The following is a 20,673-nucleotide window of genomic DNA, read 5'->3' as shown; positions in this document are numbered from 1 at the left end:
CTGGTGGTTAATAAAGCAACAGAATATACCTCAGAGGATTAACAACCTTAGAGCTGTAGAGTACAATGATAAATAAATTAAAATGGACAAAAAAGAGTATAGTAAGTAACCTCCTAATACAGCTGTACATGGACTTAAAATATAAGCTGCCCCCCCCCCCAAATCTATGAGCCAGTTGGAAAAGAACAGCTGCAGAGTGTATTGAAACTGGTAATAAAAACAAATAGATCATATCAATAGTCTGTAATCTGATCTTTGATAAAGAAGACAAAGCAGCCTGGCCGGTGTGACTTAGTGGTTGAGCATTGACCAGTGCACCAAAAGGTCACTTGTTCAATTCCTGTCAGGGCACATACGCAGGTTGTGGGTCCAATCCCCAGTGGGGGGCATGCAGGAGGTGGCCAATCTATGTTCTCTTTCATCGATGTTTCTATCTCTCTCTCTCTCCAAAAATTATTAATAATCAAAAGACAAAACAATGGAATGTATTGATATTGTGAACCTGCAGGTTAGATATTTAGATGTACTGTTTATCTTTGTGTGCCCAGGGGCCAATACTGTACCTGGAACATAGTCAGGGTTCAATAAATATTTGTTGGCTTATAAATGGGTGCCAGAGGGTTGAGTAGAACTTATTTGATCATTGATTTTCATGGTCTCTGAAATTTTTATTCCCTTTTACTAAAGAACAACAACTAATTCATCAAGTTTAAGATTAGGTCACTGGTAAACTTCACCTGGCCCTTTGTGGCTCTATGCCAGTCCTGTGAGATCCTTGGGGGCAGGGTCATGTATTAGTCATCTTTTAAACCTCTGTTTAGCAGAGTGCCTGGCACATCTAGGGACTTGATCCATGTTTGTTAGACTTGTGTCCTTTCTTCTGTTATACCCATCCATCTTTACTCTCACCCCCCTAAGCTGATCCTATCAGTTTTTCATTTTCAGGAGGTGCCTTCATCTCTGATTTGCTGGACTGTCAAGGTTATTCACACAAGGTGACGAGCACCTCAATTTTCCATTTTCTTCAACCTTTTACTCTCTTTGACTCTGTTCTTCTCTGTCATCCTGTCCCCCAGTTTCTAACCTTTTGATGCTCACAATTGAACTGCTGCTCCTCTGCCCTGAGGTTGGGCGATGTGGTGCAGAGACAGAAGCAAGGGATACTTGAAACCCTGTTTTATCATCAGATATATGACCTCATGAAAGTCATTTAATTTTTCTGAGGCTAAAGTACCTCTGTCACATAAGAATGAGAACAATAAAATTTGTGCGAATGCTTCAAAGGATCAATTGAGATAATGCATATGAAAGCATTTTATAAACTCTGGACTACTCATAATGATTTGTGGATACTTTAAAAAGACATGTTTTCACTCTACAAATTCATTAATTGATAATATATAAAACTTAAATTTAGAATTTATCAATAGAGCCAAGTTTCCTTCTAAATGTATCTCCCTGATAAAAAATATTTCTGTCACTGGCAACTGTGAAGTGCAAACTGTCACATCATTGGCTGAGAAGCCATTCATTTTGAGGCATTCACTAACCAGGTTTGCTTCTATCAAAATACTTTAGAAGCCAAGAAGTCAATCATGCATCATCTCACGAGTCCAAGCAAAATACAGCTTATAAAATTGAAAACTCATCTTGAGTCAGTGCTGTGGGTTAAAAAATAGTCAAAGCTGTGCATAGTGCTCTTAAATTATCTGTTTATAACTATCTGAGAAGACTACATTTATAAGTAAAAATCTGTGAAGATGTAAAGGACTCCCTTCTCAGACAGAAAGAGGGAGTTCAGAAGAAATAATGAGTCATGGATCTTAGTACAACTCTGCCTCTTTGTCTGAATTCTTAATACACAGCAGAGAATTGGTCTAAGTCAATACAGTGCCATTTGTTGACTTTCAGTGATGCAACCTTATAGAAAAGACACACTCCAGGGAGACTGTGGAGGAGGATGACTTCCTCTTCAGTTGTGTTGTTTTTCCTCCAGCCCACGGGACCCTGGGAAATACTAGATTCCAGACATAATAGTAGTGGTTACTGAGTTTAGAGTCCTTTCTTCCCACGATGCTTTGCATTTCTTTTCTTCTACTGGCTTCTTTTCATGTTTTCAAATATATCCAAGTATTTCCCATCTTTAAAAAAATCCTTATTTGACCCTATTGTCTATTCTAGCTATTGACTTAACCCCGCTTTGTTATCAACAAGATTCTCAAATGAATGATCTCCATTGGCTCCCACCAATGTTCTTTTATGCCACATGATCCGGTCTCCTTCCTCACTGCTCCACTGAAACTACATTCCTTAGTTGTCCTGGCCAGTCAATCCCTCTTCTTCAGTTCAATCTGGTGACCTTGGGCAGCATTTCCACTGTTATTCACTTTTTAAAAAAGCCTCTTTTCTCTGATTTATTTAGGACTCCACTATAGGGATTCTACTTGATATCAAGTAGACCTAGGTTAAAATTCCAGCTGGAGATAAGAACAGTGTGGATTAAATGAGTAAATATCTGTAAAATGCTTAGCATAACACACAGCACATTGAAAATGAGCATAAATTGTCAGTTATTATTGTTATTATTATTGGAGTGTATTTTCATGTCTTTAACTGTCTCCTCCATGTGGGAGATTCTATAACCTATGAAACCCTCAGGTCTCCTCTGAGCTTACTTCTATAAAACCCCTTAGAATCATCATCACCTGAAATTCAACACATCAACAATAAAAATTCAACATTAAATTTTTCTTCATGTGCCCAACAAATCTTGATTTTCCTATTTATGTAAATTATGCTGCTATTTTTGACTTTTTTCCCCATTGTTTCCCTCACCAAATTAGTGTCCAAGTCCTGCGGGTGCCTGCCTCAGAGTACCTTCCCATTCATCCTTGTCCTCAATTCCTTTGAGTACTTGCATACCCTTAAACATGGCTTTCTTTGCATTCTAATCTAAAATAAATAGCATCTCGCAAAGTGTGACAGGAGTGACTGTCATGTTTTTTTAATAAATAATCCTATTTTGAAAATAAAACAGAATGAGGAGAAGCCTATCAAACGTTTTGGGAAACTTAAATAGTCTAAGAACATCCTCCTCCTGTGGCCGTTTAGCTGACCGGCGGCCAAGGGCCCAAACGCCCAGGAGCAGCTCTGAGTGCTTTCCTGCTGATTCAAGGACATCAAGTCAAAAGGCATAAGTTCATCCAAGTCACTCAGTGCTTCTATTGGTGGTTCCCTTGCATAATCAGAAGGTTTTCTCTGTGAGACAGGACTGACTCGGGACTGGGAGTCAGAAGACCAGGGTTGCAGTGGAGGGTCTGCTGGGTGGGGAGACCTGGGTCTAGCTTTCTTACCTCTAAAACGAAAAATGTGGATGTGATCAACATGTATACTTATTCCATGTGCAAATGCTATTCTTCTTCTAAGGTCTATAGTTGATTGTGATATTCTTGATTTTATCCTTAAAATTATATTGTATAAAACTCAGAATAATCTGAGAGATACAAATATAATTTTAATATGGCTGTAATTCATTTACTACTTCTCCTCACTAAGTGCCTGAGGAAATATGAAATAGACTCAATATTTTGTCATCTATTATGAAGAATAAACATATGTAAATGAAATATATATGACTTTCTACTTATTACACCGGAAGTTCATTTCTCTCCAAACAGAACATCTGAATGTACCAGTGTACCTTAATACACTATGGAGAATATGTAACAATCTCACAGTGACTTTAAAAGCGACTACATTCCATCTTGCTTTGGAAACAAACAATGTGGTTATTACACCCACAATTTGAAATGTCTCATTAACAGATTATTGTTGGAGATGGGGAATTCCAGGCTTGTGGGTGGGAGAGAACAGACCCGGAGTACTTCCATAATGGCCCCCGGGTTGTCATTGTAACTGTGACTTGAAAGAATTTCTTTGTTCTTTGTCCAGCTTAGCAAACACTCTGGGACTTTTGGGGACAGCCGATAGGGGATCAGAGCTATAGCGTCATGGGATTGTTTCTCTGGATGACACAGGAGGAGGCAGTAGAGCAGGGGTGAGGAGCACAGGCCCTGCCTACTCATGTATATGTGGGTCCCAGTTCTATGCCTCACCAGCAATGTGTTCTTGAACAAGTTGCTTATTATTGCTGTGGCTTATAAGAAGAGAATAATAATTCATACCTCATAGGGCCGTTGTAAGAATTTGATACCAAAGTGTTTAGATAGTAAGTACTGAACACATTGAAGTCAAGATGAATGTCAGACAGAACCTCATTTTAAAATGGAGGAAGAGAGGTTCAAGTTCCCATGGCATGTTAGTGGCAAATTTAGTGCTAGGAGACCACTCAAAGTCCCTCCCTGACCATCATTTCTAAATATCTCTTGCATCTATGCCTCCCTCTCTATTCTGTTACCGCCCTCAGTATTTATAGTCAAAGCTTTGTCAAAAGACGTATCTACTTCAGATAGTCATTAGTAACTGCTAAATGCTCAGTTTAATAGAAGGTTTTTAATTTTTTTTTCTTTTTAAGAAAACAATTATATCGCCCTGGCCAGTTTGGCTCAGTGGTTGGAGCGTTGGCCTACGGACCAGAGAGTCCTAGGTTTGGTTCCTGCTAGGGGCACTTACAAAAAAAAAAAAAAAAAAAGAAAGAAAAAGAAAAGAAAACAATTATAATTGCAAAGAAAGACATAACATCCTTAACCTCACTGTCTCCTTTGTCCACACCACAGCCACTGATATTTGCCAAAAAAATAAGCTACATGCTACACCACGGCCAGTGTGTCATTTCTCTGTCACTGAACGAGTGTCACATGCACCTGTCTGGGCAATGTAAAACCTGACAGCATTATCCCTAGACACAGCCAGTGTTACTTAGCACGGTGTTCCAGGCTCCTCCTGCTCCATCTCTTCACACTCAGAATCAGGAGTGATTTGCTGTTGCTAATAGTCAATAAAAATGTCAATAATCAATGTCTTAATAAAAAGAACCAATGAAAAGAAATAATAATAAAAAGTACCTCAAGTTTTTAAGCCTCAGCACATTGTACATAATTTTTGATTTCCACTCCCAGATATTGAGTGATCACTATGTGTTTGGTGCATTAATTGCCCAGCATCACTTAATCAGTAAGAAACATGGTCAGAATTTAAGCCAACTTAGCTTAATGGGTTCCTGGGCTCTGCTCTAATTTTGCTTTGAAAAGTGAATGTCCCTCTATTGTTAAATATTTAATTTAAGCTATTTCTAATTTTTAAAAATTAGGAATAACCTAGATGTTCATAAGAATGGGATTAGTCATTGGAATGATATACAGAGTGAGGCAAAAGTAGGTTTACAGTTGTTCATATGTAAAAAAATACAATCATTAATAAGTAATAATACAAGAATACATAGTTTTGTGTACTCAAGACTTTTGTGCTCACCCAGTGTTCATATTTAAAATAAAGATAAAAATGGAAATTCATTGATATGGAAAACTAAGATGTTGTCGAGTGAAATATGTTTATAAATTATTTTCTTCACACTTCTAGGACAACCTCGTGGTCTTAAGCACATGTCAGGCTTACCGGTCCCTGAAGAACAGCAGCTCCTTCCCCAGCATTGTCACTGCATCAAAAGATGAGGTGGAGTCACAGAGGTCAGGATTATGAGGGGGGGCATTTGGCACAGTGGGCTTTCCTGGGAATGTCTTCCGAGGTCCTAGGATTCAAAGTGACTTGGTCAAATGGCATCAGGACTCTAGAGTCTGCTCACTGTATTTGACAAAGTGATAATGAGTGTGGCTGTCAATGGCAGGCAGACCCGGGTTCCAATCCAGCTTCACTAGGGACTGAGTTGTGTGATAAATGGGCAAATGATTTAACCTCTTGAGGTCTCAGTCTCCTTATGGGTAAAATGGGAGGGTGCAATAACAGTACCTACTCAGGTTTTTGTGAGAATTCAATAATGTCTGAAAAGACTTAGAGTGCTTGGCACATGGTAAATATTCAAAGAATGGTAGCTATTCTTTTATTATTAGACATAACTTTTTTGATAGCTACAGGGGTTCCAAGTTGAATGGAAACTGAAGGTGTTTGCTATTTAAAGGTATCACCTCTGATACGAGTAACTTCTGTGCAGAGGATAACTTCCCTAAGCTTTTGAACATATGGATAGAAGTGAAGCACTATGTGGTGAAAGGTAAAGGAACTAGAAGAAGCCTGCACATTTGTGTCACTACATGGAGAAAGGCTATCCAACAGTCATGCTCTCTGAACTAGTCTTTGCATGAGCGAGAAATAGATTTTACTGTGCATTGTTCTGAGCCACTGAGATCCTGCAGATGTTTATTTAGCAGCCAGGGCTTATTATTCTCACTAATACACCTCCTTCCATCCCCTGCCATATACATAAGAGGATAAATGAAAAGGAAAAAAAGGCACCTTCTGGTGGATTCTCTTTTAAAACAAGGACCCACTTCTCAGGAGAATTGCTGGGGAGTTTTTATCTCCCGCTCTGTGTTCCTGAGAGACTATCTACCAGCGATAGAAGACTGAGCTGGGGCTGCCTGAGCCATTGCCTCTGGGGACAAGACTGAAAACCTGCTCCAAGGCTTAAAGGAAAATCATTTTCTAGAATTTTCTGCCTTTTGTCCATTAAAGAAAAAGGTCAAGATCTAACAGTGTATCAAAATTTCTTCTCATGCCCAGCTGGTGTGGCTCAGTGGTTTGAGCATCATACCATGGACTAAGAAGTCCCAGTTCAATTCCAGGTCAGGGCACATGCTTGGGTTTCCGGGCTCGATCCCCAGTGGGGGTGTGCAGGAGGCAGCCAGTCGATGTTTCTCTCTCACATTGATGTTTCTATCTCTCTCCCTTCCTTTTTCTAAAAAATCAATGAAAAGATATTAAAAAAAAAGATTCCTTCTCATGAATGAACGAATTTGTCTTTCTGTTAAGGAAGTTGGATATAGAGTTTCTAATAATCCTTGATTACGTTTAAAAGAATGTTAGGACTTGAGATAATTTTGAGTATCTTGGGATACTTACTGTCTTTGAGCCTCAGCTTTCTCAGCTATCAAATAAGGAAAACACTTCACATGCCAAAGGCGGTAATGAGGATAGTGTAGGGTGACTCATGACACATTTTTGTAAATTGCAGATTGTCTATGCAACTGAGTGATGTAGTTATTATCATCATAATTGCTGTTTTTAGAAAAATAAGGTAACTTATCTGAAAATGAGTAAGTACCATATATTTGAATGATGAAATATATCCATCTTCTCCTAAAGTCTAAATCCTAACCTACACCCAAAAAACCAATGATTGCATTTTCTGTGGTCATCATGGGACCAATATGCTTCAGAGGAAAGATGTAAAATTTAATTGTATATCTTAGAAGAAAGCAGTGTTCTAATCTGGTAAATAAATTCTGCATAGCTGGAGTTTTGGCCTTTAGCTTAATCTTTACCTCTGCAGGTGACTCCTGGCAAAGTATATTTTCTCTAAGTTGGAGACTAAATGCTTGTCTCTTTCAGTTAGTTAACAAAGAAGTGTAGTGATTGTACCGTACAATGCCTGGATCCCTTTCACGTCATCCTTGGGGAGGTGAAATCCATAGGGATGCTGATACTTATAAGTTGGGTACATCAGTGCTGAGGGGTCTGTGGAATGGGCTAGGCCCAGTGCATGGCCAAATTCATGAGCAGCAACGGTGAATAAATTGAAACCTAGACAATATGAGAGAAAATAAAACAGCATCAACGCAGGGTTTTATTTTCAATACCTTCTGTCCTTACAGAGAATTTACACCCAAATCACAGTTAACTCATTTTCTTTTCATAACTAAATTATTCAGAAGTTGGTAGTTTATTCTGGCATTTAGCTTTGCTTATTTTAGTTCTTTTTGGGGGTGGGGAGAGAGGGAAATGTAAATGAACCGCTTTTGTTCATTGTCAGTGATACTTGGTAGACTGATAAAAAAAAGGGTCTAACTAGAGCCAAGAGTGGCAAAATGATAATAGTGGCAGTAATATTTAGATTTAGGTCACAAATGCTTAACTAGTTCCCTGCCCTTGCAGACTACTCCTTTTTATCTACACACGTTTCACACTGAAAAATTCCAGAGGACATGCTCAATGTTCTGCACTTTCATCCCCATCCCCCTAACTTCCCAGGAGAGCACTAATTCCCTGCAGTCATTTCTGAATGTAGCCTACTTCTAAGTACAAGTAAGAAACAAAATACTGTGGAGGTGAAGAAACAGCTGGATGGGGATTGCTGCGTTTGAGATGATATGCTATGAACCAGAGACCAGACAAGTCTATAGCACGACTCAGGGAGGGTCTTTCCCTTAGTGTTCCTTTTGGATTTTTGGCTTACTTGTTTTTCCTAGCCAGCCCCCCTACTTAAAGGGTGGCTTGGGACGTTGAACCTCAGGGTTTCATGATGGAGGCCCAGAAGAAGGTACAATATTTTCCAGGTTATGGTGAATTGTGCATATATACCATTCATTCCCATAGTCCACTTCTCAGCATTGTCGAAATGAGTATCTCCTCCCAGGCCTTCTCCAGGTGCAAATGCATGGGCTAGCGTCCCGCGGGGCCCATCGAATGGGTAGGAATCCCCATGATCTAACAAGTGGGGAGAAATGCCAACAGCATTTAGTCCTTCTAGCAACTTGGAAGGGGGACATAACATTACAGGGAATAGACAACTTTTTGAATAGCACTGACACTTCTCATATAAATAGATTTTCAATATTCATTTTTTTAAATAATAAGAAGTTCAATATCAATGAGTAGTCTGTCATCAGGAAAATTAAAAGGAGTATTTTGTATTTCAGAGAGAGAAAGCATTAAAAAAAATGTTCTTCTGTTATTGTTTTTATTGTGGTATCTGTTAATTGACACATGGCATACTGTGAATTGTGCCCATGCCATAGATTACAAAAGGAGAAAACACAGATGGTCCTTTGATAGCGGACTCCTCCACTGATAGGAATGTGAGCATGTTGATAGTGCACAGATTTCCACATCTGATTTAGCTAAGAGAGTGACAGCAAAATGAGCATGTGTGTGCTTTCTGTTTGTACAGCACAATATAATACAATTTGAGGAGTGCCAAAAATTTCTCTGTAATTTTGATATACTTTCATGTGCAAAACTCATGAAAGTAATAAAGGTGTTTATAAAATCCTAACCTTTATTTATTTATTTATTTATTTTTAATGAATTAATTTATTTTTGTTACAAATGTTTCTCCTTTTTCCCCCACTAATTCCCTCTCCCCCCTCCCCTCCCTGTCCCCAGCTTTGTTGTCCATGTCCATTGTTCATGCATACATGCATATAAATTCTGTGGTTTATCTTTCCCCTACCACCCCCTCTTCTGGGAATTGTCAGTCTGTACCCCACTTCCATGTCTCTGGGACTACCCCATTCCTCAGACTGTTATGTTCATTATATTCCACAAATAAGTGAGATCATATGATACTTGTCTTTCTCTGTTTGGCTTGTTTTGCTTAGGTAAAATCCTAACTTTTAAAGCTTCATATATTTTGGCTTTATCATCTCTATTTAATTAACAGTTCATTACAAACTTAATAGAAAAGGAGGAAGAATAAAATGGGGGATGGTGTAGAAGTTATGTTTCACAGTTTTCCAGGATTTTGGTAAGATACACTGTTTTATTAAAAACCAACACATATACATAACCCATTGACACAGACAATAGTGTGGTGATGGCCAGAGTGGGGGTCATGGGCTGGGTGGAGGTGGGCGAAGTGGTAGAAATGGGGACATCTCTAGTAGTGTCAACAATAAAAATAAAGTAAAAAAAAAATGTAGTCCCTGGCAAGTGTGGCTCAGCTGTTAGAGCATCAGCTCGTGCATCGAAGGGTCCTGAGTTTGATTCCTGGTCTACGGCATGTACCGGGTTGCAGGTTTCATCCCCCATCTCAGTTGGGGTGGGTGTGGGAGGCAACCAATGGATGTGTCTCACATTGATGTTTATCTCTCTCTCTCCCTCCCTCCCTTCCATTCTCTTTAAATATTAGTGGAAAAAATATCATTAACAACAACAACAACAAAGTAAAACCTCAAAAAAAGCTCCCCAAACCCCCAAAGTTCTGGTGTGTCATTTCCCAGGTCTAGGTGCAACACAGGTTACATGTTCTGAGGTACCTAGTAAAATGGCAGCACAGTCCCTAGTCAGCTTGTGTTTTAGGGGACAGGACACAAGAATAAAAGATATTAACTCCATGGTCCCCAAAGTTGCTCTGGGCCACATTGTACTGCCACTTTATTGGGGGTGGCCTTGGTCCTCTGTGAAGAACAGGACCCACCATGGGCCATCTCTAAAGCATTTGTATTCAGGACTTGCTTGATCTTCTCTTTCCTAGCTTCAAAGCATGGCTTTCCCCAGTGACATCAGATTAAAATTAAGATCAAGACTTGAAACAAGAGGGACACTTAGAAACGTTATCCTTGGAGGGCAAGAGGCAATGGAATGCACTTACCTTGCCCATTAGGAAGTTAAGAAGAAAAAGTAATTTCATGGCCTCTCCTTTCCGAACTAAACAAGCTTTCCCTGCAAAGGGCTCAGAGAGCTCCACCAATCTCTTTGCAAAGTTATGCCTCTACTCCTTACCAGGGTGAGTGGGGGGCAGAGAAGTGGGCAAGTTGGAGGCAGACCTGGTGATTCCCAGTCGTCTGCAAGTGGGGGTAAGACAGCCATGCCGCTCTCCTACCCACTGCTGCAGGGGGGAAGCTGTCAAGGCTACTGTAAAATTTATTTCCTTCAGTGAGGATTCAAGGTGGGAGATTCCTGGCTAATATTGAAGGGGATATAAAAGCAATGAACATCATCATAGGAATGGCATGAGGTCATATGCCCCCAAACTCCCAACCAATGGGAAAGCTAAATCTGACTGAATCTGTCCCTAATGGGGCAAAACCACAGTGAAAATGGGTTCCACTGTGTCCATTCTACAGCTCAGTCTAATGATGACAAGAAATGCTGAGAACTCCTCTGGTTCTATTTTCTGACCAGATAAAGGTCATCTGCTCATCACACTACTGTGTGAGGAAGGGTTGTGCTGATCACTTGGATTAAATATTGTAGAAGGAAAAGTATTGGAACATTTCTCCTCTGGATTAGTAGACAAAATCCAAGAAGCATCACAGTACCTCCTGTTTCAAAAGATATCATAATATCTGCTTCTCCTGAATTTATTCTCACGAAGTTCAGAGGAACAGCGCTGCTCCAGGCCTGCAAGGCCATCTCTACGGCTTTGTCTACATCAGCAGAAGTCATGGAAGATGTGTATTTGGATATTCTGTGAAAATAGAAGGAACATATTTTTCTTTTAGTAAATGCTCCTCAGTGAAGAAGCCAAGAATTATGTTTGTACTAAAATTTTAAATATTGAACATAAATTTACCATGCATATTTTCCTCTTCAATACAATACTTATTTTGCTTTCATATTTGTTAAATTACTGAAACATGTTAAACAATAAGAAAAATAAAGTGAAGAAATGAAAGAGTTGAGATAATCTGGTGCTGAAACAGTTTGGCTTTCATTGTTACTATATTATCACTAATTCTGAAGAATAACATCTTGTGTAAATTTGCAAGTGCCGAGAAGTCTATCTTCCCTAATGTGGTTTTAATTGAGAAGAGATCTCTTTTTCCCCTTAAAGGATTGAAAATTTTCAATTGTAAAAATAAAAATGAAATAATGTGGAGTTTGGAGGTTTTGCATACTCTTATTGAAAGGCCATCAGAATTTCCCCAGGGCCATAGGGGGATATTTCTTTTTCTTAAAATAATGCATTTTAAAAGAGGAAGTGCTACTTGAACTGAAAATGCTTGAGTCTTTTATCAAGTCCTGGTGTGACAGTGGCATCTGCTGGCAGAAAATTATAGAGTTTTTTGGGGTGTTTGGGAGACAAATAGTTGTGGAGAGAGACAGTTGGTGGCTTTCTAACACATGCTGGCCTGGAGCCTAGAGGCAGGGGTTCTGGCAGCATTCGAAGAAAGGGCTGGAGAGAGGAGCTTCCACCTGGGGTCCTGGGCTGGGAAGGAATACAGATGCAGACCGAGAAACTGGGTCTCTGAGAGCCAACCTTGAGAGTGAGACTGAGTCTACTTTCTCTCTTTCTCCAGCTCCTAGTCCAGTGCCTTGTTCATAATAGGTATTTAGCAAATGTACTTGATAAATGGATGAATGAATGAATAAAAGCTAGTGGTTTTAGTGCCTACTCAACAGTTCTCAAATTTTAGGACCCATGGTAACTACCTAGGGAGATTTTAAAATTTACAGATGTGATCCAGAAATCTGCATTTTTCCCCACATCAGAATAACTTAGTGTCCTAAGTTATTCTGATGTGGGTGGTACAATCTCAACCAGAAACTAACAGAGATAATCTTGGGGGCCTAATGAAAGGGATCAGGTCTCACAGAGGGGATGGTAAATAGCTCAACTCAGCACTGGAAAGGGAAGGGATGAGATCTTTAATTCCAGGGGTTGGGGACAAGAACTACATGCTTTCAAAATACACCAAGTCCGCTGCATAACAAGAATCTGTGATTTTTCACAATTCTGTGTAGTTAGTACCTTGAGATTCCCTCACATCATAGAAAGTCAGCCATGTCTTTGAGCTGGCTATGTGTTGGGTTGGAGAAGGCAGAGACAGAGAAAGGAAGAGCACCAGAAGCGAATGAAGTCCTGACCCAAGGTCTAGAGATTGATGAGCAATAGTGATAATAACTAATATTCTTTTGAACACATACTAAGGGCTAGACACCGTGCTAAGCTCTTTTAAACATGATACACCATCTAATTCTCACAACGCCTTAAGAGTTCATAATAATAATTCTACATTTTATGATTTGGCAGGATTTGAGCCCAGTTCTATCTGATTTCAAAGTTTATGCACATAGGGCTATGATATATTTTGTCTTTTTAAATCCTCCATTATAAGTGATCTCACTTATTTGTGGAATATAATGAACATAACAGTCTGAAGAACAGGGTAGTCCCAGAGACGTGGAAGTGAGGTACAGACTGACAATCCCCAGAAGAGGGGGTCGGGGGGGGGGGAGATAAACCACAGAACTTATATGCATGTATGCATAACCAATGGACATGGACAACAAAGCTGGGGACAGGGCAGGGAGGGAGGGAGAGGAGGGTGTTAATGGGGGAAAAAGGAGAAACATCTCTAACAAAAATAAGTAAGTAAGTAAGTAAGTAAGTAAATAAATAAATAAATAAATAAATAAATAAAAGAAGTTATTCTGGAGCACAGTAACTGTATAGACAGAGTACTAGGCCTCTTGTGAGGGGGCAGGAGAGTTGTTCAGGACCAAGAGTGGATATGGACTGTGAGCGTGTTGAGGCCATTTTGGGGCTGCCCGACTTATCACAAGAACATTCTACTTCTCCAAAGTGCCAAGTTATCCTGATCTATGCCCCTTGTTTTTGCTGTGCATATTCAGATTAAAATTATATGATACAAGTTATTTTAAGAAAACAATGAAAAAGAATCCATGGTTTTATATAAATTTTTCCTGTTTTACCCTTAATCATCTCATAATCACTGTGTGTTCAACTCCTTATGGATTATTTTCCTTAAGGGAGCAAATGCTTTGATTTGTGTCTTTCTGAAGCTGAAGCTGACTAATTCTTATGTTCAGAGCTCCACCTTATGGACTCATAAGCTCATGCCGCTAACAAATGGCCTAGTTCGGGCCCCCGTTTGATCACAGAGAGGAACTGGTACAGTTTAACAATCAGCTCTATGACAAAGATTCTTGATTTGCAGGGTTTGCAGGTTTTCATATTATAAACACTCTCATTATGGCTAATTTTAAGCTACCAACTTGCCACCACGGAACACAAAGTGGGGAAGAATTGAGCAATGGCACATCATTTTCACCATACAAGTAAAATAGATGTCAATGGCTTTGTGAACATAGATAAGTGTAGTATAATTTAAAAAGCAATGTTTTGATTATCTTTTTTTAAAATATAATTTATTTAAGTGTAAGTTCATCATTTAATTTTTAATAATGGCTCTGTTTGGCAACCAGCTCACAAAATTCTTGGAAATTTAACAACTGGCTGCATAACTGCAGAAAATGTAAGGATTGGCTCTGTGAGCTGTTAGCAGACAGCTCCGGTACACCGCTGCTGGGACTATTTTAACAGCCTGGACTTTCTCCATGCCCAGCTGTCGACCAGATAGGCTCATCCAGACAGTGAAGTCTGATACTGATCCTGGTCTGGCTCTCCAGTGCCTTGGGATTAAAGTCCAAACAGTTCAGCCTCACGTTCTAGCAGTCCTGCAGGCTGCTCTACATCCTGCCCTTCCTGCCCTTTACTCCACCACAAGCATTGCCCAGGGCCCTGCTGCCCCCGCACCAGGCCGTTCCACTCTCTGCAGCTATTTACTTGGTCTGCATTTCTACCTGGAAAACCCCTACGTTTTCGAGGCCTTTGGCAGAAATAGAAATGGAGGCTGCCATTCTTCTCCGACGCCGCCTCTGTCTAGCTTGCAAGAGGCAGGTCCACGCAAGGACTGCCTGCTTCCAACCCCAACCTCAGGCGGAGGGGTGGGCACCATGGATGATCCCCGTCAGCGGACCCTCGACGAGGCCTGTGCTGGCCTCAGAAGCGGGACCGGGCTGCGGGAAGGAATTCCTGTGTGATGACCTAGAGCGCTGAGAGGATGTCCCCTCAGAATACACAGAATCCTTGATCCGGGCAGGAGGAGGCCCGAGGGTGATCAGTGAGTGTGGAGGTGTGGGGGAGCATACGGTGGGGGAAGGGGGAGCCTGGGGCTAAGAGCAGTCGGATAAAAGACATGTTATCTCCAAAATTGAATGACTATGGTAGGTACTTAATAAGTCATCAATAAATGATTTTTTAAATCCATGAAAACAATTTATTAGTTTATCAACCCTTCTGATTGAACAGGTTCCTTTAAGATTACTGGTTGATGCTATCAGGTTATTAACCCTAGACGAGATTATTTTTCTTCAAAGATAAATGTGTTGCCCTGCTCGTGTGGCTCAGTGGTTGAGCATCAACCCATGCACCAGGAGGTTGCCCATTAGATTCCCTGTCAGGGCACATGCCCAGGTTGTGGGCCAAACCCCCAGTGGGGGACATCAACAGGTGGCCAATTGATGTTCTCTCTCATTGATGTTTCTATCTCTCTCCCTCTCCCTTCCTCTCTCTTTAAAATCAATTAAAAAAATTAAAAAAAAAGAAAAAGATAAATGTGTTGTCTCTAATGGGGAGCCATTGCAATAATCCCGAGATCGTATTTTCTAGTGAATTCTTCAGTGTCATTGTCTAAAGATCAGAGCTGAAAGTTCTTCTTTCTTGTGGTTGTGATGAGTCATGATATTTATACAGATCAGAAGGAAGATTTTTTAAAAGCAAAGGAGAGAGAGAGAGGGTGTTTCTCTATGAATTTGTAAAGACTCAGATCTCATTACCTGTATGTCAAAGTATGTTTTTTCCATTTGGGTTCCCCTGGGAAGAGGCGGTAGTTTGCCACGTCAGGAACTCCACAGCGAGGCCTCTTGATCACGTCCATTGTGGACCGGTCTAACTTCCCGGTGACTTGGAGGCCAAAGAATGCTTGTAGCTCCTTAATCTTCTTTACTATGGAATTGCTTCCTCGTGCAACCATCTCACCGACATGGTGCCCTTCTTTCTTTGTGTAATACTTGTCAAGATATGCCTGCAATGGAGAGGCAGGCTGACATACCTACAGCACAGTCTCTGTGAAGTACTCACGCGCAGGTAGTCTTTTCTGGATACATGAAAATAGTGTGTAGGGTATATTTTCATTTTTGAGAAAATTTAGATATATTTGCATAGATACAGCTTAGAAGGATATACAGGATGCCAAATTATTAACAACAATTTTCTTTTTGGTAGTGGGAATTTTGATTTGTTTGCTTATTTATTTATCACCTGCATTTTATAGCTTTCCTACAATGAATAGTTATTGTAAGAGAGAAAATAATGGATGGAAACTGAACATTTTCCCCCTCATGAATCATTTATTTGTCTTTGACATCTGTACCCAATTTGCAAAACAGACTGCCCTATTCTGGTAAGTAGTTATGGGTATCATATTTTCCTTATACATCAGCGTTTTGGACTCTCAGAAGCTTCCTATGCCAGGCTCTCATTTTATACAAAGACAGAGTGTCAGTCTGCTTCCCTACTGAGGCTTTTAATGAGTTCAGGTGTGTTCAGTATGTGGGGTTGAACTTGTTTCCATGGGACAGGTTTCCTGGGACAGGCTCTTTGTCCCTTGAGACAAGTAAAATTAACCATACATTATAAAGCTTTTGTTTGCACATAAAGGCTTAAACCTCTAATATATATTCAAAATACTTTCCCATGACTGCTTAGGTGAAGTGAGTGAGGTGGAGTCATGCAAATGCAGGATCAGAACCTGCTGTTGACTGAGAAATTTCACTCAACCAACTTATTTCAGGAAAGTAAACAAGGAGCAGCTAACAATTTTTATATACATTTTTATTACATATAAAATTTTATGTTTATACATTATATATATGGTATTTTTGTTGTATATAAATAGTGTTTATATATCCCATTAACTATATTTATATTCTACATAAAGTATGCATATTTTAATTTATATGTTGTATATACATATTTATATATGTAAATAATAAAACATTGGCAGCAATCTTAATGTCTAACAATAGGGGATTTGTTAGATATAGTATTATATATTCATGTGAAGTAATACTAGACCTTGGGTAATGTACTACTAGGGTAATTCTATCTTTGTAGAGTGAGTTTGGAAGTGTTCATTCCTTTTTGATGTTTTGAAATAGTTTAAGAAAGATAGGTATTACTTCTCTTTAAATGTTTGGTAGAATTACCTTTGAAGCCATTCGGTCCTGGACTTTTATTTGTTGGGAGTTTGATTACTGCTTCAATTTCATTGCTAATAATCCATCTGTTTTAGATGTTCTATGCTTTCCTGGTTCAGTCTTGGAAGGTTATATGCTTCTAGAAATTTATCCTTTTTTTTTAGATTTTTGAATTGGTTGGCATATAATTGTCTGTAGAATTCTTTAATGATTCTTTAATGTAGAATTCTTTAATGATTAATGTATTTCTGTGGTGTTGTTATTTCTCTTTCATTTATGATTTTACTTATTTGGAATCTCTACCTCTTTCTTTTTTTCTTGATAAGTTTGGCTAAGGGTTTTCCAGTTTTGTTTATCTTTTTCAAAGAACCAGCTCTTGGTTTCACTGATATTTTCTATTTTGTTTTTTAATGTCTATTTCTGCTCTGACCTTAATTATTTCCTTCCTGTTTACTTTTTTTTTTTGTTCTTCTTTTTCTAATTTCTTTAGGTGTAAAATTAGATTGTTTATTTGGGATTTTTCTTGTTTCTCGAGGCAGGCTTGTATGGCTATGTACAGTTCTTCTTTGAAGAATTATCCGATGTTTTGAGAGCCTAAATCATTATGGGAACTTTCTTGCCAAAGTTATTGACAGGTGTTGGCATACTTTTCAGGGTCAAAATGTTCTTTTAGACAAATAGATGTGCACTTAGAACTGCATTTGTGTTCATTCTAACACTCGCTCAACACCTGATTGTGACACTGGGTCAAAGGTTTCAGGACTCAACAGAATTGTCCCATCTGCTCCCTCCCTTCCCACTCTCCATGGTTAAAATCATAGGGTTTAAGGGTTTAGGTAGCCCTCTCTCCACTTCTCTTTCAATGTTTGACAGATAAAAATAATGGAGTCTGACAGGGTGTGTCCCGGAAAACCAGTGGCCCGGGTCTCCCCAACTCCTCATTTACTCTACTTTCCTAGGGAATTAAGAGTTCAAAACTCAGAGTTAAGTATGCTTCAATACAAGGCGAAGTTCAAGATATGGTTTCTTTAACATCTCTTTCTACTTTGGCTAAGTCACAGAAAGGGAGTTCGAGAACTTTTGATACTGTGTGATAAATCCTAGGTTCTAAGAGGTTTGGGGGAAAATTCCTCTAACTTCTTTTGATTTCAGCTTTCTCATCTATAAAATAGGGTCGAGCCCTGGCCGGTTTGGCTCAGCGGTTAGAGCGTCGGCCTGGTCCGGAGAGACCCGGGTTCGGTTCCCGCTAAGGGCACGTACCTCGGTTGCAGTTTGTCCCCGGCCCTGGTTGGTCGTGCGGGTGGCAGCCACTCGATGTGTCCCTTCACATCGATATTTCTCTCTCTCTGTCTCTTCCTCTCTCTCCCTCCCACTCTATCTGTACAAAAAATGGAAAAATGTCCTCGGGTGAGGATAAAAAAATAAAATAAAATAAATAAAATAAAATAGGGTCAGTCTCTGTCCTACTGACCCAGCAGTGTGAGGATCCAATGAAAAAAATGCTTTTAAATGTATCAAAAGACTTTAAAATGTATACTCTTTTACTCATTAATTCTACTTCTGGAAATCTACACTGAAAAAGTAATCCTTTAGATTAGGCTGATGTAGAAAGATGTTCATTGAAACATTATTCATATGGCAATAATTTATGTGGCCAACAAAAGAAGTCATTAAATTGAAACTCACTTATACAGGAGTGGGCAAAAGTAGGTTTAAGTTGTTTGTATAGAAAAAGACATGCAAGATATGATTATTATAACAGCTTTATTAACTCTGTTTTGTAAACTCACAACTGTAAACCTACTTTTGTCCACCCCAATGTTCTGGAATATTTGTAAATCTTCAAAATGATGTTCATGAAAATTGTATAAAAATTTTCTTGTGACATAATAATCACTGAGAAATGTAGGAAGCAAATATAATAGTAATTAAAAAATATCTTCATGCACAGAAGGTAAAATGCTAGTAAAGACACCCCGATTTAACTATTTGTATTTGGAAGATTTTTATTGTCTTTAATTATGAGTTCATAATAATGTGATAATAAAAATTAATATTGCTTTTAAGGACAATTTAACAACCTGTTTTAGATGTATTGATATCACTTATTTTTAAAAAACAAACAAAAAGTAGAATAAAAGCCTGGATTACGACTAAGTAAGCATTTCATCATCCATCATTTTAAAAACCTGTATGTTCATCTGTAAATCAGAATTTAAAGGGTATAAGTGGACATTAATTAAACAAACTAAAAACCTGTTCATCTTTTCAAGTGTAGATTCTTGTGTTTATGGTTTGAGAAGAAACACATGGTATTTGGAAATGTTGCTGCCGTGTTTCCAAGCACAAGAAACCACTTGTTCTCTCTGAGTGATTAAATAGGAGAGAGCAGTGTGAAAGCTCTTATCCTGATGCGGGCTCTTGGGCCCCCTGTGATCCCCTGGCCTTGCCTGTGTCTGGGACTCAGCCTGGATCCTCTTCCTGTGGTCTCTCGGCCCTCGCCACACTAGCCTGATGCTCCTGTACTTGCTGTTTCCTCTGCCCAGACTGCTCTGTCTCCAGATCTTCATGTGACTGGCTCTTTCATGTATTTCAGGTTAATCTCGAATGTTACTTCCTCAGAGAAGCCTTCCTGGACTACTCAGGTGAAAATGCCCCCCACCGTCCCAGTCACTTTATATCAGCCTGGTTAATTTTTTCCAATATCACTTATTACTTTCTGAAGTAATTTTGGACATTTATCAATTGACTACTTGCTTATTTCCTCCCAACACCTTCCTACGCCCTCTGTTACCCCCAAGTAAGCACCAGAAGCACAGGGACATTACTTGTTCTGGTCACAGATGTTTGTCTAGAACTTAGAACTGACCTTGGCACGTAGTACACAGTAAGCAGTCAATAAATAATTGTTGAATAAATGAACTTAAACTGCTTATTTTTAAGTTTTTTTATTTGTTGTATTTTAAGGCTGCCAAAGTTGTTATATGATTCTATAAACTAGGAGGTGGGACATATTTTTTTTTTAGTCACTGGGACCAATGTTAGAAGTTTGCCCAGGTCATTCTAAACAGTGATACCTGTTTTTGCCCAGAGCTGATGACTAGGGCTTTTGCAGACAGGAGAGGTGCTGTGTGCCTGGTGGCAAGGTATTGGCAAGTTTTCTTGGTCCTTGGTCCAAGGTCTTTCGGAGGGTATGTCATAAGGAAAACTGATGAGAGCTGACTTATTTTGGGGAAGAAGGACTAAAGGATCACTAAAGATCACCCACATTCCAAGGCCGCCTAATTCTTTCCAAATGCTCCTAGCAAGAATAGGTTTTCACCAAACGTTCTAGCCTTCTTGCTGTGTAGACTGATCAGAGGTTAACTAATTTTTTTCTGTAAAGGGCTAAAGTTAATATTTTTAGTTTTGCCATACTCCGTTGTGGTACAAAAGAGTAATAGCTAATATGTAAGTCATAGGCATGGCTGGCATTTCTGATGACCATAGTTTGTCTGAACCTGTGCTAGAATCATGGTTTTCATCCACCTCAGATCAGTTCTGGCTGCATGATCCTCCTCCGGAGGTCACAAAGCCTCGCCAGTTTCCGAATCAGAGTGGCATGAGGCTCGGTGAAGGGACCCAAAGGTAGGTGGCACCAGTAAAATACAATTTAAAATAAACCCCTGTGTTTGATATATGTTATTTTGAATTTAATTAATCTAAGAGTGGTCTCAAGTCGAAAGAAGTTAAATTCAGCAGACCTGTATTTGG

General features: G+C 39.3%; 1 protein-coding gene across 1 annotated transcript in view; it reads right to left on the bottom strand.

Annotated features, from left to right (window-relative positions):
• Positions 1–20,673, bottom strand: part of MMP20 (matrix metallopeptidase 20) — a 41,754-nt gene that overhangs the window by 19,541 nt on the left and 1,540 nt on the right. The window contains exons 2-6 of the mRNA XM_036259509.1: positions 15,499–15,746; positions 11,175–11,323; positions 8,494–8,619; positions 7,555–7,716; positions 5,575–5,707 (exon numbers count right to left, since the gene is read on the bottom strand). Coding sequence (XP_036115402.1) covers positions 5,575–5,707; positions 7,555–7,716; positions 8,494–8,619; positions 11,175–11,323; positions 15,499–15,746 — 818 coding nt within the window. The remainder of the gene's footprint in view (positions 1–5,574; positions 5,708–7,554; positions 7,717–8,493; positions 8,620–11,174; positions 11,324–15,498; positions 15,747–20,673) is intronic.

The sequence above is a fragment of the Molossus molossus genome, unplaced genomic scaffold, assembly GCF_014108415.1.
Source record: "Molossus molossus isolate mMolMol1 unplaced genomic scaffold, mMolMol1.p scaffold_m16_p_13, whole genome shotgun sequence".
NCBI classification, from domain to species: domain Eukaryota; kingdom Metazoa; phylum Chordata; class Mammalia; order Chiroptera; family Molossidae; genus Molossus; species Molossus molossus.
The sequence above is the reverse complement of the archived record's forward strand: the minus strand, read 5'-3'. Positions and strand labels throughout refer to the sequence as shown.